General features: G+C 39.8%; 1 protein-coding gene across 7 annotated transcripts; it reads left to right on the top strand.

Annotated features, from left to right (window-relative positions):
* Positions 1–257: 257 nt before the first annotated feature.
* Positions 258–21509, top strand: Tial1 (TIA1 cytotoxic granule associated RNA binding protein like 1). 7 transcript variants are annotated; one of them, XM_036194543.1, is made up of 13 exons: positions 258–759; positions 3254–3315; positions 7158–7254; positions 14662–14811; positions 15044–15098; positions 15233–15320; positions 17185–17260; positions 18046–18154; positions 18927–19022; positions 19123–19207; positions 19407–19530; positions 19864–20003; positions 21131–21509. In XM_036194543.1, the coding sequence occupies exons 3-13, from the start codon at positions 7243–7245 to the stop codon at positions 21255–21257; spliced, it is 1062 nt and encodes a 353-aa protein (XP_036050436.1). In that variant the 5' UTR covers positions 258–759; positions 3254–3315; positions 7158–7242; the 3' UTR covers positions 21258–21509. The 7 variants fall into 7 exon arrangements, with proteins under 7 accessions (XP_036050436.1, XP_036050418.1, XP_036050427.1 ...); XM_036194525.1 differs by lacking the exon at positions 3254–3315; XM_036194534.1 differs by lacking the exon at positions 3254–3315 and having other exon boundaries at positions 259–759; positions 14713–14811.
* Positions 21510–22063: the final 554 nt, after the last annotated feature.

The following is a 22063-nucleotide window of genomic DNA, read 5'->3' as shown; positions in this document are numbered from 1 at the left end:
AGATGCTAGAAGCGGTCCTAGGGCGGTCCCCGGCGCGAGGCACTCTGGGATTTGTAGTTTACTTCCCGGACAGCTCCTCTCTCATTTCAGCCGCCCGCCTTTTAATCCTCGCTCTCTCCCGGCACACCGACTACTTTATCGAGGCACTTCCTCACGTACGACTACACTACCCAGAAATCTCTCCTTCGCGCTCGGCCAGGCTCCCGGTCTTCCTTGGACTACAGTTCCCAGAAGGCCACTGGCGAAGGGCTTCCCCCGCTTTCCCGGGACCACAATTCCCAGAGACTTGACTTCGCGGCTTTCCTCTCTGTGTTCTGTCTCTCTTGGAGCTGGCTAGGCCAGTAGGCCCACGGCGACGACGTGGCCTGTCGTGTCCAGTGTCAGGGTGTACTCTTCTGCGAGTTTTCTGTTCTTTCAGCCACTTTTGACGGACAGGCCGTCGCAGCTGGCCTGAGCAGTGACCTGGCGGGCCGCGCCTGCGCCCTGCCGCGTTTCCTGCCTGGCTGGTGGCGGCGGCCATTTTGTTCGTTCTCCTCCTCCTCCTGCTCCTCCTGGTTGGAGCTCAGTGTCCGGAGCGGGCTGGGGGGAGCGGACCGGAGAGCTGGGTTCAGTACCTTTTCCTCTGTCCCCAGCCGGAGCCCGGAGCCCCCCTCCCCTTCCTTCCCACCCCCTCCCCTCCCCAACCCTGCCCTCCCCCTTGTCCCGGGATCACTCCGTCGCACCCACCATGATGGAAGACGACGGACAGCCCCGGACTCTGTGAGTACCCGAGACCGGGGGTGCCAGGCACCGAGCTGCCCGGGCACGCGGGATGCCGAGGGAGGGAGCAGGAGACTGGGACCCGAAGCCGGGAGCCCGGCATTGAGGTGGCGCGCTGCGAAGTGCATTCCTCATCTGTCCCCCTTTCCTAGAGAAGGGAGCCCTCCCTTCCCCCCGAACATAGTTAACTTCGTAGGGTCTAGGGCTCGGCTCGACCTTTCCCTCCCGAACCCTTCTTTCCACACTGTTCCTAGACGGGGCTTGTGCACGGCTGAGGCTGTCAGAGCCGGCAGAGCTCGGGTTCCCCCAGTGCTCTGGGGGCTCCGGGCTGAGCCGGGAGCTGTGGGTCTCTACGGGGGCAGGGCTTGGCGGGGGTGGGACCTCTGCTGCATCCTTTGGCTTAAGCACTCAGACTCAGTCCACGTCCTCAGCCGTCCACGTCCTCAGCTTCGGTCGCTCCGGGTCCTTTTCCCTAGCCCACAACTCTTGAACCAGAGGAGCCCCTTGTCCCTTTCTGCCCCACGTGCCCCACGCTGTCAGAAACACTCGCTCAGCGCCCTCTGCTTTTGAAATGCCAAAGAGATTGCTTTTTGCCGCCGTGCACCACCTCTGTCCCTTGGATAACGAAGTTTACTTTGAGCGCTCACTACGCCAAACTGACAGCCAGTTAAACTCTTTCGCTCAGTTGGTGATGCCGCTTCCTAATCGGTTTGTGCGTCAGGACCCTCAGAGTTCGAGAAAAGGATGTCTTCTCTCGCTGTTTGATGCGTGTCTTTTGGGTGCTTTTTTTTTTTTTTTTTTTTTTTCCCGCGGTCTAGCTGTTGTATTTCACCTGATGCCCAATCTAATGAATGAATTGCATCTTCCAACCGCTTAATTGGCGTTTCCCTTCCTTTCCCAATGCAGAGTGATGACTCAGCGTCTGTATTCCTTTCCAAATAGTGTGGCACTCTTTTTTTTCCTTCGTCTGAGTAATTTCCAATTCATTGTTTAAAGTGAGCACCTTGGGTTTTCCCAGGCGCTCCAGGCCTACTACTCATGCCTGGAGTAAGTACCTACACAGTCAGCCTGCTGCATTGTCTCTCTTGCCTCGCTCTGCCTGGTATTGATTGATATGGTGATCAGAGTCCACTTGGCTGGGTTAGCTGATGGGGAAAGTACTTTTTGGGGAATGGACGACGGTGAACTGACACTGAGGACCTCTGACTAGCTTCTCAGAGCTTCATTCTTGCCACAGAAAATATGTTCAGTAAATAGTGTTAATCACACACACACACACACACACACACACACACATTTTTTAAGCATCGTTTATACTTTCCATTCTTAATTTCTCTTAACATGTTGTTTGGAAATTTTAAAAAACATCCTAAACATATCATACCACTGAATGAAAAATTTGGTAGTATAATTTTGTGTGTGTGTGTGTGTGTTTTCATTTCTGCCTTCCAGAAAAAAGATAAATAATTGAGACAAAACTTGAAATTTGTTCTTCAACGTTTGTTTAAGCCAAGGCTTGGTATTTATAGTTAGCAGTATGTAATTAGATAGAAGCATCTGGGAAAGCTAGACTTAAGGCCTAGCAAGCCTACGTTCAAGGAAGATGGCAGTTACATTGTATCTAAAATACCTGACATGTCATCACTGCGTCATAATAGCTACTGGGTAATTGGTCAATTCTCATGTCTCATTTACTGCATCTGTGTGTTCCTTAGGGTTTCTTGGCACTTGGCTGTTACATAGTATGCCTTTCCCTTTATTCCTGTCAATTGTCTTTGCATCCACTGTCAGGCCTTCTCCTCCCGACCAGAGCTGAATTTTATTATTTCATACATTTATCATCTTGGGGTTTTAATTTTTTTATTTTTTGTTTGTTTCTTTTCCCCCTGAAACATACTTCAGGTGTCTGTGTTTGGTGTCTCAAACTGTGATGTGTACATATGAGTGAATAAACACCTTAAGCTCTGTTGTTCCTGTATGTCAGTATGTGTTTATTATGTCTTCCTTTTCCCGCTTTTCTCCATGGGAAGTCTGGGTGGGTTTTGTTTGTTTTTAAATACAAGGACAGTACTGCTCCCTAGGTCTTGACCCTTCGTGCGCTCAGCTCACTCCTTGGACCAGAAGAGGCACTCTAAATATTTTCAAGTTGTACTTCTTTGGCCATATTAGTGTTAAGCATTGTTTTTAAAAGTTCTGATTGACAAATTATAGGCGGACATTGTCACACTTCAGTTTATTTATCTATCTAATCTATATCATCTATCTATCTATCTATATTAGTGTGTAAACCTAATGTAAAGTCTTGACATCAAAGCAAATGTTTAATAGGATTTGATTTTGTTTATGAACAGCCTATATTTTGCACTGTAATCTATGGATTAGGTTTCTCAAGTGGCTATTATGTTTTAAAACAATGTACTCTAAATAAAGTTTTATCTTAGCGTGTTTACTTTAAAATGCCTGTGTGTTACTAGAAAAGGTTTTCTTCCTGCAGACACACACAAGCTAAGACATATGGGTCTATCTTCAGAAAACAGTATGGTGTTTATAGCCTAGGTAGGTCTTTAAATATTCATTATCTACAGTATTACTAATTTATTTGATGATATTTAAAGTGGTATAGAATTGCCTTGATGTTGAGTCTGAAATCTTATTTGCCATATACTTGCTTTAAAGGTCTGTTTTCTGATGTTCCTCATTTTCATTTGGTATTTATTTTGGGGTCTTATGTAGTAGTGATCGTAAAAACAAACAATGAGATGACAATATGTGACACTGGTGTCTGAAGCAGACCAGCCTTGTAGGGCATGTTTCAGTCTTGGGTTGTGTCTTTGCAGTGCAGTGATTTCATGTGTGGTATCTGAGCCCACAGTGTGTCACTGAATTATTAGAGCGATCAATTGTAGTTTATTTGGTGTACAAAAAACCTAGAAAGTGTGCAACTAGGATAAAGCCATACTATTCAATGCCATCCTTTAAGCCTATTTATTCTTCCTTGATACTCAGTAAAAAGGAGGAACTAAACCTTTGATTTAGAGTGTATTCTGAACATCTGTGAACAAAGCAGAAGAAACAATGTAAGATCTCCTAGACTTGGCTGCACCATTGATTTAGCTGGATTGTGGCTATAATCAAGCTGGTTCAACTCGGTCATCTTTGTTTCTTTAAAGCTTGTATGGGTCCATCCTTTAGAGGTCCTTGGTCAGGTTAGTTACCCTACGCTATGGTGCCTTTCTTCAACTTTATCTCCTTCCTGTGACAGCTTGTACAGTCCTTTAGAGGGCTATTGGGTTATTGTTGAATATCTCCTTTTGTATAGGAACTTGTTAAGAATCATTGAAAAACTACAACTACCCTTATGGAAATTTAGCCCTACAGTACTTTGTATAAAAGTGCTGGTAATGGGGTTATACTTTTCAGAGTGAGGGCACATTCAGTGAAAAAGCTGTCATTAGCTTTCTGCAGGGCATGGTGTTCTTAATTTCTGCCCAGTTGGACATAGGAAGTAGTTCACTGGCAATGTGAACTTCTGCCTGCTGTGAAACTGCCAAGTTCTCTAGTCTCCATTGGATCTTAGACCCAATGTTAGAGATAAAGATATCATTTTCAGTTATTAATGCTTCAGTTCCTACAGTTCCTGTTCTTAGAAGACAAAATAGACTGTAAGGTATGCATTTTCCTTATTTTTTTCCTTGAGTTAATGATTTTGGGATTTCTTAAGTGTTTTCTGTTACTATAAGAACTCAAGCCCTTTGTCTTCATCTGTTGTTTTGTACATGTTCCTCGGGTAAAAATTGCATATTTAAAAACTTGGAACTTTAGAATATACTTACTACTGAGCTGCAGCAGAAGGTGAAGTATAGAAAATACTGTTTGAAAGAAACGGATATCAAATTCAGTAAGCTACGAAAGATGATACTAGGTTCAATGTTGAATTTTGTCTTAAATACTTTTGTAGAATTATTCTGGGATGGCCAGGCAGTGGTGGCGTATGCCTTTAATCCCAGCATGTGGGAGGCAGAGGCAGGCGGATCTCTGTGAGTTTGAGGCCAGCCTAGGCTACCAAGTGAGTTCTAGGACAGGCGCAAAGCTACACAGAGAAACCCTGTCTCGAAAAACAAAACAAAACAAAAAATTATTCTAGGATGGATTATTTTTTGATAATGTAAAAGGCACAGTATACTACAGTATTTTTGAGAATATAAATTGTGCCACTGTTAGATACATAAATTACAGAACCTTGAGTAGAAAAGTCAGTCTAAAATTAGATAAATGTAGGTGAAATGATATACTGAATTGTATCTTTTTCATCTTGACAAACTAAGATGTTCTCTGTGCTACAGAAGGCTTTGTATGTTTTTAAAATTTAGTCTGCTGCATTAGGAGTTAACTCTTAGAAGTATTTGAAAATAGGATATCTTCTCAGCACTGGACTTTTCTATGAATATTTCATGGCATTCTAAACTGGAATGTTAACAGTTTTAAGTCTTTGACAGTGCTGGGTATGGAAATTAATTATAGACATCAATGTGCCTCTGGAACCTGGGAGTTCCCTGACTGATTGGAAATGGGTTGACTTAGAGTGAAAGTCTTGTTAAAAACAAAAACAGCTTTATTGTGACTTAGCTAAAACATCAACACAAACTCAACTGTTTAAATCATCACAATTTTGCTGTAGTAAAATGATGTTCTATTGTTTATTTTTGTTACTGGCTAGCTTCGCTTTACAAATCACTGCTTTCCCTTGCCCTCTGCAAACTAGCCTGGGCAGATGAGCCTAGTGTTTAGAAAATCAAGATCACTTGCTCATTTTCTTTATACTGGGTCTCTTACAAAAGGAAGTTATTTCATGGTTCCAGGCTCATTAAAGTCCCGTGAGTGAAAAGGGGCAAACAGTTATTTATGGCTAATTCATAATCCTTTAACTATTTGCTGCTGCTGGAAAAAAAATTACTATATGGCTTACAGTTGGTCAGCTCCATTTAATTATAAGGAAAGATTGGCATACTAGACCTAAACCAGTTTGTCGGCTGCCTTATTCTTTTATTTTAGTAGCACTGGACTTGTATTTCAGCCTTAGAACATATATCCTGAGGTTATTGGTAACCACTGCTGTAAGGTTCTTACCTAAGCTGGGAAGTTGCTACTCATTTTTTTCCTGTTGTTGTTTTTTGTTTGTGTGTGTGTGTGTGTGTGTGTGTGTGTGTCCCTGTGTGCATTACATGTGTATACATGTGGGTACACAGGTGCTGGAGGAGGCTAGAAGATGGTGTTGGATCCCCTGGAACTGGAGTTACAGTCAGTTGTGAGCTGCCAGACCTGGGTGCTGGGAACTGAACTGTGTCCTCTACAAGAAGAGCAAGCATAGATAGTCTCAATGGCTGCGCCACCTCTCCAGCCCCAGTTCCTACCCATTCTTAACCAATCATTTTAGGTTTTCCTTAAACCTTAACTTTCTCCAGCCCTTCTTCTTTTAGCATGTTTCATTTGAAAGCTTTGTATGTATTTAACGTGGCCGCTGTTGCCAGCCTTCTTTGGTCTCAGCCCTGTTTCTTGATGTTGTACTGTGGTTAGAGAAGTAAAACGGTGTCCTTTCACTTCCCAGAAGAGACTATGTCACATTTTACAAGTAATGTTTTGGCTCATGAAGTGGTTCATGAGAAATGAACATTTAAGGTGTTATTTGTTGAGGATCAGAAAGACTTTGGCAACTTACTGAGATAAGTTAAACCCATAGTGTAAGATATAAATCAAGTTGTATAAGACATAAACCAAGGTGGTCATCTCTTGGGGGTCAGGTGGTAATTTTTCTTTTTTCTCATTAAAATTTTTAATCAGGAAAAAAAACCCCTCAAACCTTTAAATATCCAGTCAAAAGTATATTTGGGCCTATCTTAATTTTTCTCTGAATTTCTAAAGAACTCTTCTTGAATTTCTTTTGTTAGCTAAAGATAGTTTTGTTGATGCTGTTAAGAAGCTTCAGATACTCGGTTCCATTGTTCTTAAAGCAATGAAGATGTGCCATCACTAAATGTCTTCTTTAGCCCAAACTGGAGCAGACCCTAGCTCCTCCACCCCACCCACCCTCTGCATTGCTAGGACAACTTGACTCTCATTCTCTTCTTTGTTCATGTAATTGTTTTGGTTGGCAGTGTTAAGATGAGTCCACTAACAACTACTGTCTAGTATTAATTCATCATTAAGATGTTTCAGTGTTCAATATTTGTTATATTTATATTACAGATTATTCTGAAGTTGAAAATATAGCTACTATAGGCTTCACTGGAAAAAATTAATCATAGACAGGAACTTGAAGTAAAAGATAATGAATTACATAAACACATTAGAACTGTAACTAAAGAAACATGGCTGACAACGTTTTTCTCTATCTCATTTAGATACGTAGGTAACCTCTCCAGAGACGTGACAGAAGTCCTTATACTCCAGTTATTCAGTCAGATTGGACCCTGTAAAAGCTGTAAAATGATAACAGAGGTAAGACCTTCGCTTCCGAGTGTCCTCTGCTGCCTGATGTTGAACAGATGATACACAAGTTGATTGACACCATTTAAAACTTCATTTTAATTTAAGCCTCAAATTATTCTGTGGGAGAAATTCACAGTTGTGGTATTGACTTAATCCATTGATTTGGCCAGTAAGCTAGGTGAGGAGGCAAAGACCTGCATTGTTATTGCATAGTCCTTCATGTAGTTAACGTCAGGTGATCTGCTTATAAATAGCCATCTGGGAAAGATGTAAGATGATGATGGTATTTCACATACTCCGGTGCAAATGTTGAGAAGTTCAGGGACTGGTAAGTGTTGAAGTCAACAATCGGTTATTATGTGCACAGGGGAGCAGCATGTATCTTATGTGTCTTTAATAAATACTAAGGTCTGAACAACATAGGAATTTAAACTATTATAATCATTTTATTTGGGCTAGGGATGTAGCTCAGTGGTAGAGCATGTACTTGTAATCTGAAAGGCCCTGGGTTCAACCCCTAGTACCAAAATGAAATCCAAAAGTTTTGTCTTATTTTCAAAGAAAAATTTTTACTTTGCTCAGTTAAGACTCTAGTTGTACCTAGTGATGCATGTGTCAGTTACTCTTTTTTTCCTTTCTGCTTATTTATTACTTTTTTTTTTTTTTGACTGCTGTGTACTAGATACTGTGGTAAGAGCTAAGAATCCAGTGATGAATAAGAGAGTTCCTGGCCCCATAAGATTTTACAGGTTTGTAGGGAACTGAAGTCAACACTCACATAGGATATAGACTTAAGTGCTAGGGGATCAGATCGCTTAAGCTGCTGTGGGAACATGAGGAGACTATCCATTGTGGTTGTGAGTCATGGGAAGTATCTACTAGGAGTCAGAATATAGGCTAAAGGATGATGGATACTCTCCTGGAGTAGAGTCTGAGGAAGAAGGATATGGAGAGAAGAAGGTTGATGGATGCTATGGCAGAACAGGAGTGTCTGAGAAGGAAAACCAGACATCTGCTTCCTGTTAGAATTGTATTCAGTAGATGCATAGGTGGAATTAGTCAGAGAGATGCCAATAGGTGGTGAAGCAAGAGTGTTTAAAACTGGTGTGTGTTCTAGTGTAGAACTGTAGAAATCTGTGAAGGAAAAGCTTGGCCTTTCTAATTGATGATAGTTACCTTTTATTCTGGTATGTATTTTCCCTTCTTGTCATTCCTAACTTTGATTGTACATTTATTCTTTCATTAACGGGAAATACATTTTTCATGGGCACTATTGAAGGCACTGTGAACACAATAGAGAAGCAAATGAAGTTCCAGAAGAACAAAGATAAGAGCCATGGAGAGAATAAGTGTTCTGTGATGGCCAAGTGGCCGATGAGGCTAAGGCCACATGTAAGGGAAGGTGTCACTTCTCTTAGTCTAGGCAGGAATATCAAGATGGTACCATCTGTGTTAAAGACTGGAGCAGAGGAAAAGCAAATAGCGAAGGCTTCAACTTGGTACAGAGGATGACTGGAATCTAGTGGGTTGGTAAAAGGTAGTGGTGGGGACAGAATCTAATAAGGTAGGCAAGAATCACAGTAACATAGGGCAGTGTGGGCCATGACAGAGTTGGGATTGGAATGCCATGACATTGGAGAGATTGAGCCAGGGAGAAGACAGGGTTTAATTTTGTTTTGTTGTTTTGTTTTGTTTTCTCAAGACAGGGTGTCTGTGTAGCTTTGGAGCCTGTCCTGGATCTCACCCTGTAGACCAGGCTGGCCTGGAACTCATAGAGACCTGCCTGGCTCTGCCTCGTGAGTGCTGGGATTAAAGGTGTGCTTTACCACTGCCTGGCGTTTAATTTGTACTTTCATTTATTAATTTACTTTTTAATTTTTAGTTTTTTGAGCTGAGGATCGAACCCAGGGCCTTGAGCTTGTTAGGCAAGCGCTGTACCACTGAGCTAAACCCCCAACCCTAATTTGTGTTTTTAAAATAGTTTTGTGTGGAGGATTGTAGAGTACAAGAGCAGTGGAAAAGTCAGGCAGATTTATTGTTCAGGTCTATATAGAGATGATAGATGGTTGAGTTTGAGTGGTGGTGAATAAAGACAGAGAAATTGAGAGGTGAGAGCAATAGAAGAATGTCTATAGGAATTGGGGGATTCAAGATTCTCGTCAGTGCAGTTGTGCGGTGTTAACATGCTACTTGCTAAAATGGGAATGACTGAGAAAGGCACAGGATGGCTGGGGGAGTGGTGGCAATCAAGAGTTCTGTTTTGGCAGTGTTAAATTTGAGGTACACTTTGGCTATACAAATGGAGGCAGTTGGAAATGAGTTTGGAATTGTGGAGAGAACAGTGCTGAAGTGTACAGTGATTTGCAGCCGTAGGACTAGGTAAAATCACTAGAGGGAGGTGGTAGAAGGAGCCTGAGGTCTGCGGCCTGTATCTTGGAACAGCTCAGCATTCAAGAGTTCCAGTCAGAGTTAAGGAGGGACAAACAGCCTTTTGAAACATCCTCCAGAGAGGAAGTGGGGGCACCAGATATGGTGTGGCACCAACAGAAGAGAGCGTTTGTAGGAGGGAGGATTTTGGAAGAGCAGAAAAGAGATGAGGTGGCGGAGAGTCACTGGTGAGTTAATGCACAGGCTCAGTGACTATGTTGGCTGGGATGGCAATGGACTTGAGTGACTTCAGGATGCAGAGGATGGAGGAAGTGGAAAGAGTCTCTAGAACGTTTTTGAGAGACATTTGATAAATATTTAACAAACATTTTAAAAGTCTGTGTATATAGACATTTAAGGAATAGAACTCTTTACAACTTAACCATGTCTTATAGTTCCTAGATTTGAACTTGTAAATAGTTTAAAAATCTCTTGTTTTTCTGTTTTGACGTTTATGTCATCCAACAATGGTGACCAGACTAATTAAGGTAAGGACTCAACTGATTGTTAGAGTGTTGCTTGGCAGTGGTCTAGGTAGGACCTTTCTAAAGGACATGAACTGCAGGAAGGAATACCTAACATCTGGACAGCTTCCTTTATAAACTTGATTTTGTTATATAAGGAATCCTGTTCTTAGCCGAGTGGTGGTGGTGCACACTTGGGGGCAGAGGCAAGAGGATCTCTGGGTTTGAGACCAACCTGGCCTAACAAGCGAGTTCCAGGACAGCCAAGGCTACATACAGAGAAACCCTGCCTCAAAAAACCAAATCAATAAATAAATCCTACAAAAAGAATCCTGTTCTTTGTTCTATGATTTCTTTTTATTTGGTCTTCATTGTTGAAATGGGTCTTGCTACGTAGCCCTGAAACTTAACGCGCTGGCCTGAACATGTGATGATATCCTTGAGTGTCGGGACCGCAGGCATGGGTGGCCACATCCACCTGTTTTGATTTTTTTTTTTTTAATGTATTAGATGTTATCATAGATTCTAGTTTTCATAATATAACAATATACAATATATATGTATATATACATATAAAATCTCTAATTTTAAGACAAAGGTTTTTGTTGTTTTTGTTTTTGTGGAGCTGAGGACCGAACCCAGGGCCTTGCGCTTGCTAGGCAAGCGCTCTACCACTGAGCTAAATCCCCAACCCTTTTGTTTTTGGTTTTTGGTTTTTTTCAAGACAGGGTTTCTCTGTGTAACAGTCCTGGCTGTCCTGGAACTCACTTTGTAGACCAGGCTGGCCTTGAACTCACTGAGATCCACCTGCCTCTGCCTCCCGAGTGCAGGGATTAAAGGTTGTGCACCACCACCGTCCAGTAACTTTAAAGGTTTTAACATCTGACAGTTCAGTTGGGGTTTGACTTAAGTTTTAAAACATGGATCCAACAATGTGATATAAATATTTAAATACAGTAGTCTTCCCTTACCTCTGATCAATTTCAGTTCAAAATGGGAATGGAAATGGAAAATTTCACAAGAGAACAATTTAGAAGTTTGGTTTTTGTTTTTGAGATAGAGTCTCTCTATATAGCCCTGACTGTTCTGGAACTTGCTATATGAACCAGACTGACCTCAAACTCACAGAGATCCACCTGCTTCTGCCTCCTGAGTGCTGGGATTAAAGGGGTGCGCCACCACATCCAGCCCAATTCAAAAAAAAAATTTTTTTTTTTTTTTAAGTTTTTCGAGACAGGTTTTCTCTGTGTAGCTTTGAGCCTTTCCTGGATCTCACTCTGTAGACCAGGCTGGCCTCAAACTCACAGAGATCCACCTGCCTCTGCCTCCCGAATGCTGGGATTAAAGGTGTGCACCACCACTGCCTGGCCAATTCAAAAATTTTAAGATGTAGATCTGAGTAGTGTGGTGAAATCCCTCCCTTGGTGTCCAGAATGAGATACAAAGCATTTCTGTGTCCAGCATGTTCAGGTGGTGCGTGCTCCCACCCGTTAGTCACTTAGTGACTATCCTCAGATGACCAAAGCATCTCTTTAGTGCCCATGCTCCAGTGCCCTCGTGTTAATAATGGCCTCCGTGTGGGGTGATGCTCACAATTCAGAACCCCAAAGACAAGACAGAGTGACAGGTGAGGATCCTGAAGTTAGTAGGAAGGGAAACCACATGCTGGGGCTGTGAAGATGAGCAACAGGATCGAATCTCCTGTGAGAGTGCCAAGAATGAAAAAAATGAACCCTAGTCTTCTTCCCGCCCTAAAACTCCACTTAGCATGTGCGGCAACAACGTGTCAAAGATGGGCAGGCGTGCCTGACCAGCCAGAGCCACAGGGTGAGACCTTGTCTCACAAACCAACAAACAAACCAAAGGTAGAACAGGCATTATAAGAAAAACAGTAGAGCAGGGTGGTGGTGGCACGTGCCTTTAGGCCAACCTGGTCCAGGGTTACACAGAGAAACCCTATCTTCAAACCCCCCCCCCAAAAAAAAAAAAAAACAAAAAGGAAAGAAAGAAAAAAAGAAAAAAAAAGAAAAGAAAGAAAAGAAAAAAAAACCAGTATATTATTATAGATTTCAGGCATCCATTGGGATCTTAGAACTTTTCCCCACAGATGAAAGTCACTGTACACAACCCACATAGAGTATGAAAATATCAATATGAATGTGCAAGAGCTGGTCTGCTGCTGGTTAGATGAAATTGCTATTACTATATATGAATATACTAGTTTCCTAAAATCTGTGATGGTTTTATATTATTGTATTGAGATGGGATCTCACTATATAGCCCTGGCTGTCCTGGAACTGCTATATAGACTAGGCTGGCTTCAAACTTGAACTCACTGAGATCCACCTGCCTCTGCCTCTCCATTGCAGGGCTTAAATGTGTGTTCCACCAATCCTGGTCCAGGATGGTTTTTGGTGGTTTGTTTTTGTGGTCTGCCAATCTTCAGTGACTGTGTCTGGTAAACATTCACTCTTTCACAGGAGAGACTTTATTTGGAGTCTTTGCTCTAACTCTTTCTCTTGTCATATGGGTATGAGAATAGGATTTTGTATGACAGCCCCTAACTTTCTTTTCATTGCTAATGATCCTCTCCCCCACCCCCAGCACCACCCCCACCCCCAAGAAAATGCCTCTGGGTGCTGCTACATCTTTTGTTTTTGTTTTGATTTTCAAGACTAGGTTTCTCTGTGTAGCCCTGGCTGTCCTAGAACTCGCTCTGTAGACCAGCCTGGTCTCAAACTCACAGAGATCCGCCTGCCTCTGCCTCCCTAGTGCTGGGATTAAAGCTGTGTACCACTACTGCCTAGCTGGTTGCTACATCTTTTTGGATTTTTCTACACAAATTTTCTGGGGTGAAAAACATTGGTTGTTGAAAAGATCTTTATTTTATCTGGCATTTTTCTTCCTAGTAAGTGCACATAGAGCATATAGTCCATGTTATTCTCTTAGGACATTTTACACTAAATAGTGCTGAACGTTTTTAACCTGATGTAAAGAGCTGCTGGCCAGTGTAGGTTTCAGTTTTATAAAAATATGTCCATTTTTTAGGTAGCTGTGATTTCTTAGCATCCTTATTAGCTATGTATTTATCAACAAATGAAGTTGTGGGGTTTTTTGTTTTGTTTTGTTGGTGTTTTGTGGTGCAGAGTTGTAGCTTTGCCCTGGATTTACTTACTATTTATTTGTTTGTTTTGTTTTTTGGTTTTTCGAGACAGGGTTTCTCTGTAGCTTTGAGCCTGTCCTGGACGAGCTCTGTAGACCAGGCTGGCCTCGAACTCATAGAGATCCACCTGCCTCTGCCTCCCAAGTGCTGGGATTACAGGCGTGCGCCACCACCGCCCAGTTACTTAATATTAATAATAGTTACTTGGTTTTAAGATGCTGGGTAGCAAACCCAGTCCCTAACATATGCTGGGCAATCTTGTACCACTGAGCTATACCACTGTGCTAGAATATGTGAACACATTTTCAGCAATTATGTCCTAGATCACTAGTGTAGTTGCTGGACACTGGAATGTCTTCGATCTCCAGTATGTGTGTGTACATTTGCTGGCCTTGAATTTACAGTCTTCTGATCCTCCTGCCTCTGCTTCCCAAGTGCTAGAGTTTTAGCTGTGTGTAATCATGTCTAGCTATCATGTCTGTTTTGGATGGAGTTTCATTTCAGTAACTAATTACAAATCTTGAACTTTTCTATTTTTATTCTTTCTTTCCTCTTCTAGACAAGGAATACATTATATCCAATCTGTGTAGCAATACAAAATGTTGTAAATTGTAGTAGTTACCACCCTAGTTTTGATTAGAGGTAAAATTAACTCATTTCTATATATTTTGTTGGTTTATTTTTTGAGACAGAGTCTATTTAGCCCTAGCTGTTCTGGAACTCTCTATGTAGACCATGGCTAGCCTCAGAGTCACAGATCTGCCTGCCTCTGCCTCCCAGTGCTAGGATTAAAGGTGTGTGCTATCATGCCCAACTGCATTTTTGTATTTTTTCCCTTCTAAGTCTGGAATGTAGTATATGAAGGATTGTAATATATAAGTAGAAATCAGCCTTTTAAAATAATGTTGGCGTTAGGTGGTGGTAGCGGTGCCGCCACCACGCACACACCTTTAATCCTTTAATCCTTCAGCATTTGGGAAGCAGAGGCAGGCAGATCTCTGAGTTCGAGGCTAGCTTGCTCTACACAGTGAGTTCCAGGACAGCCAGAGCTACACAGAGAAACAGTGTCTTGAAAAACCAAAGCCTAATAATAAGAATAATGTTGGAAGAAAAGAGTCCTCACTAAACCTGAGGTAGGTTAGGGCCAGTTAAAGGTTCTGTCTTACTAAACATGCTTCACCAGACTTGCATGTTTTAATTCTCACAGTCATGATTCTTTTCTACTTACGTGGCTCTGCTTGAATACAACAGTATTCTGAGATTCAGCTTAAGTCTTAGGTGTTAGGCTTTCATAAGCTTATACAATCTCACCTTGTGCATTCCTAGCTGTCAGTAATGTTTTTTCCTGGATTTTCTTCTCAGCAACCCGATAGCAGAAGGGTCAACTCTTCTGTTGGATTTTCTGTTTTGCAGCATACAAGCAATGACCCATATTGCTTTGTGGAATTTTATGAACACAGAGATGCAGCTGCTGCATTAGCTGCTATGAATGGGAGAAAAATTTTGGGAAAGGTAAGATAGTGGGATGATGGCATCCAGTAAATGTATATGTTTGCATGTTAAATCAGTCTGTATTCTTTCTTAGTGGGATTTAAAATAGACAATCGGCTACTGAGTGATCTCTATTCAGCCTAGTGCCTTTACACAAATAATCCAACTTGATAAATGATTTATTAAGTGGTAAGTGTTAACAGTTCATAATGACATGCCTAGTAATTGTATTAAATATAATCTTTGTTTTTAGGAGGTCAAAGTAAACTGGGCAACAACACCAAGCAGCCAGAAGAAAGACACTTCCAGTAAGTACTCCTGCAGTGTCTCACTGTGGGAGCCTCAGCTAGCCTGGCAGCACTACCAGCTCACCTGAGGTTCTGGCCTCCTTTAGTGTTGTCAGATTTCTTAAGTATCTGATTACCACATGCTTTGATTTCAGATCACTTCCATGTGTTTGTTGGGGATTTGAGTCCAGAAATTACAACAGAAGATATCAAATCGGCATTTGCCCCCTTTGGTAAAATATCGTAAGTATCATAATCAGTGTCGGACTCAGTAGTGATAGGCAACACTGTATGATTAACTTGTAGTAGAATCAAGGTTTTCTTTCTCTAGTTAGTGTGTTTTTCTTTGGTTTGTACTTTTCTTGTTTTGGTTTGTTTTGTTTTTTGAGTAGATGTTGTTGCAAATGTTGATGTCATTTCAGTGTTTGGGGTCTTGTTTTCAGAGAATCCTGTGTATAATGTGTTTTAAAATTTTAAGTGATTCTGTTGGTTATATTTAAAGCAAATATTTGGATGTTAAAACTTCCAGCTTTTTGTCAAATGTTTTTAAATCTTAATGATTAAGAATATTGGGTTAATAAAAACTAAGTGATTTATATTGTGTATTTAATTTTTATCAGAGTTTATAAGTGGGGGGGAATCTCGGCAAATCCTTGCGTATATTATGGTTAAATTGGAAATGTTCATGTTTAAATATAATGATAAGTGTATTTTGATATTGAGCTTTGAGAAAAAGTGATACTGTTGCAATATTAAAATGCTTTATTTTTAGATAATAAATATGGGATTAATTTGACTTTTGTTAGTGATAATTCATTCTGTTAGGGAGGGGACAAATATGGGTTGATTTTTTTTTTTTTTTTAAATATATATGCTCAAATTTTGTTATTTGATTAAATATATTGGGAAATTGAAAGTGGTTGCAAGTTTTGTAAAATGTCAATTTATCTTTGATTAAAATTAATTTATTATATATTTGTCAATTTAAATTAAATGTATGACTACAGAAATGTTTTAAGAACAACAACTTTTTTATTAACTTATATAACTTGTTGTTCTATAGATTTATTTTATTTGTAAGAAACATTTAATTCTTAATTTTCTGTTTTGATATTTGCTTTGCTTTTTAATCTAAATGTGGTAAGTAGTACTGTTGTAAAATTAGTATAAAATGATACAGGTTGCTGTTTTTGATCTTTATTTATACCTGAGACCTGCAGTTTTTCTACAGTCCAAGTCACAATTAAAAGTAATAGCATTCTGGTTATTTTGCAGAATTGCTCATAAGAATGGACAGGATCTTGAAGGCTAACTGCAAGGAACTGTGCACACTGGAACTCAGTTGTAGATTTTTTTTCTCATTTCTATTTATTCTTATTATACATTATTTATATATACATATTTTAGTATTTACATTTTAACATTCTATATTCAGTGGAGTTCTATATTTCCAATCATTTTAACTTACTCACTAAAATTTCTGTGTAAATTTGTTGTTTTCGTACTGGTGTGCTTAGCGTTGTTGTTAGTTTTTTATTCTCCTTTCTTAAATTTCTGAAAATGTCAATTTTTCAAAATTTACAGCTGCCCAAACTCCAAAATGATGATAGAGAATTGACCAAGAAAAATAAAGAAATCTGTTAACAGGCCATGTATGCCTTTTTAATTCCTATTTTTTCCTCTTTTTCAATTTTTTAATATTTCATATATTTTGTATCACTAGGCAGAAGACATTTAACTATTTAGATATTGCATGGTAAAGTAGTTAGCATTGTTACAGTAATTTATAGACTCAGTAAATCTTAGAGGACACTAGCAAATAGAATATTAGAAAAGGAAACTTGTTCCTATTAATCTTCAGATTTGAATATCTAGTTAGAAAGCACAGGTTATATGATTAGGTTGCATGTTTATTACATGTTTTTGTCCTACTGCTTTTTTCTAACAGGTAAAGAAGCATTAGGGAGAGTTCAGGAATGGCTGTAGTTAATTAGGGCTAACTGGAGTTTATTTAAAATGCTCACAATACAGTGTGTGTGGTTCCTTTTAGTTTTTAATTCTGAGGGTGACTTTTACTTCCCTCATTTAGCTGTGCTTCTTTTCACAGGGATGCCCGGGTAGTTAAAGACATGGCAACTGGAAAGTCCAAAGGCTATGGTTTTGTATCTTTTTATAACAAACTGGTACGTCCTTTCAATTAACTCAATTAAAAATCCTCTATTCTCTATTTAGTTGCTTCATTAAAAGTAATGATTGAAACTTAATGTACTTGAATGTTAACTTAGAAATATAACTTGTATTAATAATAGAAAATAATTATTTCATTAACTTAAAAATATCTAGAAAAAGCTACGGTGATAAGACAATGAAGGAAGATTATTAAAATGCATTTGTGCTTTGGTAAAGGCAGAGTGAATTAGAAGTAAAACCCAAGATCAATAGAAGTGAACCAATTTGAGAATTATGTTCAGTATTAACAAGGAAAATCTCTATTTTAATCGTTTCATCAAAACCATATTTTCATAACAAATATTGTTACAGCAGTTGTGTACATGTTAGCCTCCTTTTACATTTTCTTTAGCAAGTATTACATTACAAAGCAACCATAAAATTAAGGCACTTAAAAATGACCTTGTAAGATTTCTATTTTTCTTTTTACTCATTCGCGTATATTGGAGAAAAATGATTTTGAGGTGATGAATGAGATTATCTTCTTTTCTTTATATTAATGAAACATAGTTCTTAAATCTAAACGTCATATTGGTATTTTGAAACCCGTAAGTAAAAAGCAGCTTTATGGTTCGAGTTGTTCTATTGGTAACATCTTTGTGTTTTGTAGACTCACAGATGGTGAGATGTATTGGATTTAGCAGTACCAGTTTTTATTTTGTCGTACTGGGTCTTCTGTGTCTGTTTTTGTTTCTAATTGCTCTTCCTATCTATCTTCTTCTTTTTTTTTCCTCCATAGGATGCAGAAAATGCAATTGTGCATATGGGGGGTCAGTGGTTGGGAGGTCGACAGATCAGAACCAATTGGGCCACACGTAAACCACCTGCCCCTAAAAGTACACAAGAAAGTAAGTCATATCTATATGTATGTTGCAAGTATAGATTGTGATCACACCATGTAACATTATGTCTTAATTTCATAATATTTAAATTAGTATAAGTTTTACCTTGAATTTCATTATATGAACTTTAGATATAAGTACCTTTGGGGTAAGAACCAACTGGTTTATTTAGAGATGAGATCTATATTTAAGACTGAGGCGATGGCTGAGTTGGTAGGGGTGCTTCTGCTTGCCTACCATTCATGAGGCCCCGAGTTTGGTTTCCAGCATCATATAAACCAGGTATAGAGGCTCATGCCTGTAATCCCAGCACCTTGGGAGTGGAGGCAGAAACAGAAGTTCAAAGTCCTCTTCAGCCTCATAGTGAGTTCGAGCCTAGCCTGGGATACTTGAAACCCCACCCCCAATCTATTAAGTGATAGCATGGGGAAAAATATTTTGTTCCTCCTACTGGGACTTATCTTAACTGTATGTAGCACTTACTGGGAGTGGTAGCACATGCCTTTAATCCCAGTACTCAGGAGGCAGAGGCTAGCCTAGTCCACATAGTTCCGGGATAACCAGGGCTACATAGAGAGATCTTGTCTCAAAAAACCCAAAAAATAAAATTTTAGAAGTGGTATATCAGAACAAAGATGTGTGTGGTGCTGGGGATTGAATGTGGGACCTTGCAGCACATGTTAGGCACGTGTTCTGCCACAGAGCTCTAACGTCAGCTCAAAAACCAGTTTTATGACACTGTCTAACAGTCCGGACTGTGTTGTTTTTCTCCCTGTAGCTAACACTAAGCAGTTGAGATTTGAAGATGTAGTAAACCAGTCAAGTCCAAAAAATTGCACTGTGTACTGTGGAGGAATTGCTTCTGGGCTGACAGGTACAGTATTTAGTTTAAAATCACCTTCAGCACTCTTAGTATAAATTTCATGGTTAGCATGAGCTTTAAGTATTTTCTTTGTATATTTTTCTTTGTATAGATCAGCTTATGAGACAAACATTTTCACCATTTGGACAAATTATGGAAATTAGAGTTTTTCCTGAGAAGGGCTATTCGTTTGTCAGGTAATACTCCAACTATAATATTACTCGTACATCTGTTTGAGTCATTTCACTTACGTTATCGGATCCTTACTAGATGTCAGCTTACCTGCATAACGTGACTTAAGAAAATGCAACTGGAAGGTGTTAACCAATGAGTTCCTGTAGTATTTGCCCAAGTTCTTAAAGAGTGAAAACAAAGCCTCATTGTTTTTTCTCCTAGATTTTCAACTCATGAAAGCGCAGCCCACGCCATTGTTTCTGTGAATGGTACTACGATCGAAGGACATGTGGTTAAATGCTATTGGGGTAAAGAATCTCCTGATATGACTAAAAACTTCCAACAGGTAATTCCATTTTTCTTGGCACTTTTTAAAGTTTCCATCTTACATACCTACATAGGAGCTTTATAACTTGTAAAATAGACAGACAGTAAAGTGAAGCATATAGCTGCTTTCAGTTAACTGTGTAAATGCTATTTCAAAATTGTTTTGCGTATTAACTGAGTCTTAATGCTTTCTTTCCGCAGGTGTCATCACCCCTATACTTAGGCAATGATAAATAACAGAGTCCTATTCACATAAGGGTGCTTACTTAGTTTTTCTCTTCCTTGTCTCCACTCTTTCTTCACATCCGGTGTTTCTTTTTGTTCCCTGAAACTGTACTTTGCTTTCTCCTAGGTTGACTACAGTCAGTGGGGCCAGTGGAGCCAAGTGTATGGAAACCCACAACAGTATGGGCAGTATATGGCTAATGGGTGGCAAGTGCCTCCCTATGGAGTATATGGACAGCCATGGAACCAACAAGGATTTGGAGTAGAGTGAGTTGTTTTGGTTATTCCATTGTAGAAACAGATGAGCTTTTGGGGAAAGAGAAATCTGTGCTCTGCTAGGGGAGAGAGTCTTCTGAAAGGATGTTATGTCAAGGCGGTTGGGTTATAGATGTTATGTAACAAATCTCAGGAAATATAATTTGTAACACTTCATTACAGAGATGGGGACACAGTCTAACTTCTCTAAGCAGCTAGTAGAGAGTGACTCATTTATAGTATTAGCGCTTTTGTTTAATCTTAGGTGTATAGAGGGTCTTGGTCTAGATATGCTCAGAAAGCTGTTTTTATGTTGGTTTGGCCCATAGAAGATACCTTGGGGACCTGTGTGACATAGTGCAGTTTGCTTTCTGAGACGTTGGTAGAGCTTCAGTGTTTCCTCTAGCCTGAGCTAGACCTTAATTTTCACAGGTTTATTGAGAATTCTGCAGGAGTCAAGGGCTATAACAAGAGTACTGCCTCCTAAGTCATTTATTATTTTTATAAGACAGGGTTTCATTCTAGTCCAAGGTGGCCTAGATCTCACTCCCTCACAGCAGTCCTGTCCCAGCCCTCCAGGTACTGGGCTTACTTAGGATTACTGTTATTACTATTATAATTATTATAGTTTTATTTTTGAGATAGGGTCTCTCTGTGTAGCCCTGGCTGTCCTGGATGTTTGTTTTTTGAGACAGTCTCACTATAACTCTAAGCCCTGGTTGGCCTATAACTATATAGACCAGGCTAGCCTCAAATTCACAAAGACCACCTTGCTCTGCCTCCCAAGTGCTGGCATTGAAGATATGCGCCACCACGCCAGCCCTCATTTATATTTATTTTTTAAAAACCAGCTTTTAGGTGGTCTGTAGACTTGAGGTAAGGTGTGATTATCTTAACAAAGCTGGACTGGAGTGTAGGGCACCACATTGCTTAAACAAGGCCCTGGGTATGATCCCACACAGTACAAAAATACAAAGCAGTGAAAAGCTGTAAGATTTAATGGTGGTGTATGTATTGTCTGTTGTAGATTTGTGGTTTATCTTTGTGTTCTGTGATTAGACTGCCTGGTTTTGTATAGCTGTGTAGATTATCTTTTTCTTGTGTTTGCTGAAGATTTTTTTCCCCCACTTTCTTCCAAGTCAATCACCTTCTGCTGCTTGGATGGGTGGGTTTGGTGCTCAGCCTCCTCAAGGACAAGCTCCTCCTCCTGTAATCCCTCCTCCAAACCAAGCTGGGTATGGAATGGCAAGCTTCCCAACACAGTGAGCTGGGACTCTAAACACAGTTGTAACTCACCATGAGCTGCAGTTTCCTGTGACATTCTGAAGACATGAAAAGTAAACATCGGAAAGTGAAAATATTTATTTTAAAAATTGAAATGTTTGGAACCTTTAGCACAGCTTTGCTTGGTGAAGGACACGTGTCTTCTAGTTCTGCCTTTTTAAGGTTTTGTTCATGATGGATATGAACATGATTTTTCTTTGTGTACAAAAACAAAAATAAAGTCAATAAAGACAATTCTGACTATAAATTTTGATATAATAGGAGAAATGGGTAATACGTTTTGATTCTTAGACACTTCCGTTTTTATCTTGCTGTTCAGTATTTTAACTCACTGTGTTTTTAAAAGTGCAAAAAAGGGAGTATCGTGAAAAACTGAGAATCACATCAGTTCATCCTGAATTCTGATACTCCCCTTCCATCCCTGAGGTGGACCACACTGAAGTCAGCAGGAAAAGTGTGATTTCAGAAGAAATACATGTGGGAATCGCTGTGGAAGAAATACTTATTTCTCTCTCTGTGTTAAAGAAACTGAAGCCAGACTGAAAGCTTGCAACCTAAATAAGGAACAGCATCTTGAGCTAATGTTGGTGGTCCACATTAATACATATTTTTAAAACTTTCAAAGTGTTGGTTATCAAAAATGTAGTATATTACATTTCATTTGGGGGGAAATTCCAAGTATGGTGTTTATATTAAAGTCAGACAGTCATACTTGTCTTTTACATGGAGTTCAAATGATAAACATTGTAAATATTGAATAACTACAGTGTTTCAAAAGCATGCTTCCA

Source organism: Onychomys torridus, chromosome 1 (genome assembly GCF_903995425.1).
Source record: "Onychomys torridus chromosome 1, mOncTor1.1, whole genome shotgun sequence".
Classification (NCBI taxonomy): domain Eukaryota; kingdom Metazoa; phylum Chordata; class Mammalia; order Rodentia; family Cricetidae; genus Onychomys; species Onychomys torridus.
This window is presented reverse-complemented; position numbering and strand designations above follow the sequence as displayed.

Coding starts and splice junctions, on each gene's coding strand:
- Tial1 (XM_036194525.1), top strand. CDS start 728: ATGATGGAAGACGACGGACAGCCCCGGACTCT. Junction 14,812..15,043: donor GGAGAAAAATTTTGGGAAAG/GTAAGATAGTGG, acceptor CTTTGTTTTTAG/GAGGTCAAAGTAAACTGGGC. Junction 15,321..17,184: donor GCCCCCTTTGGTAAAATATC/GTAAGTATCATA, acceptor TTCTTTTCACAG/GGATGCCCGGGTAGTTAAAG.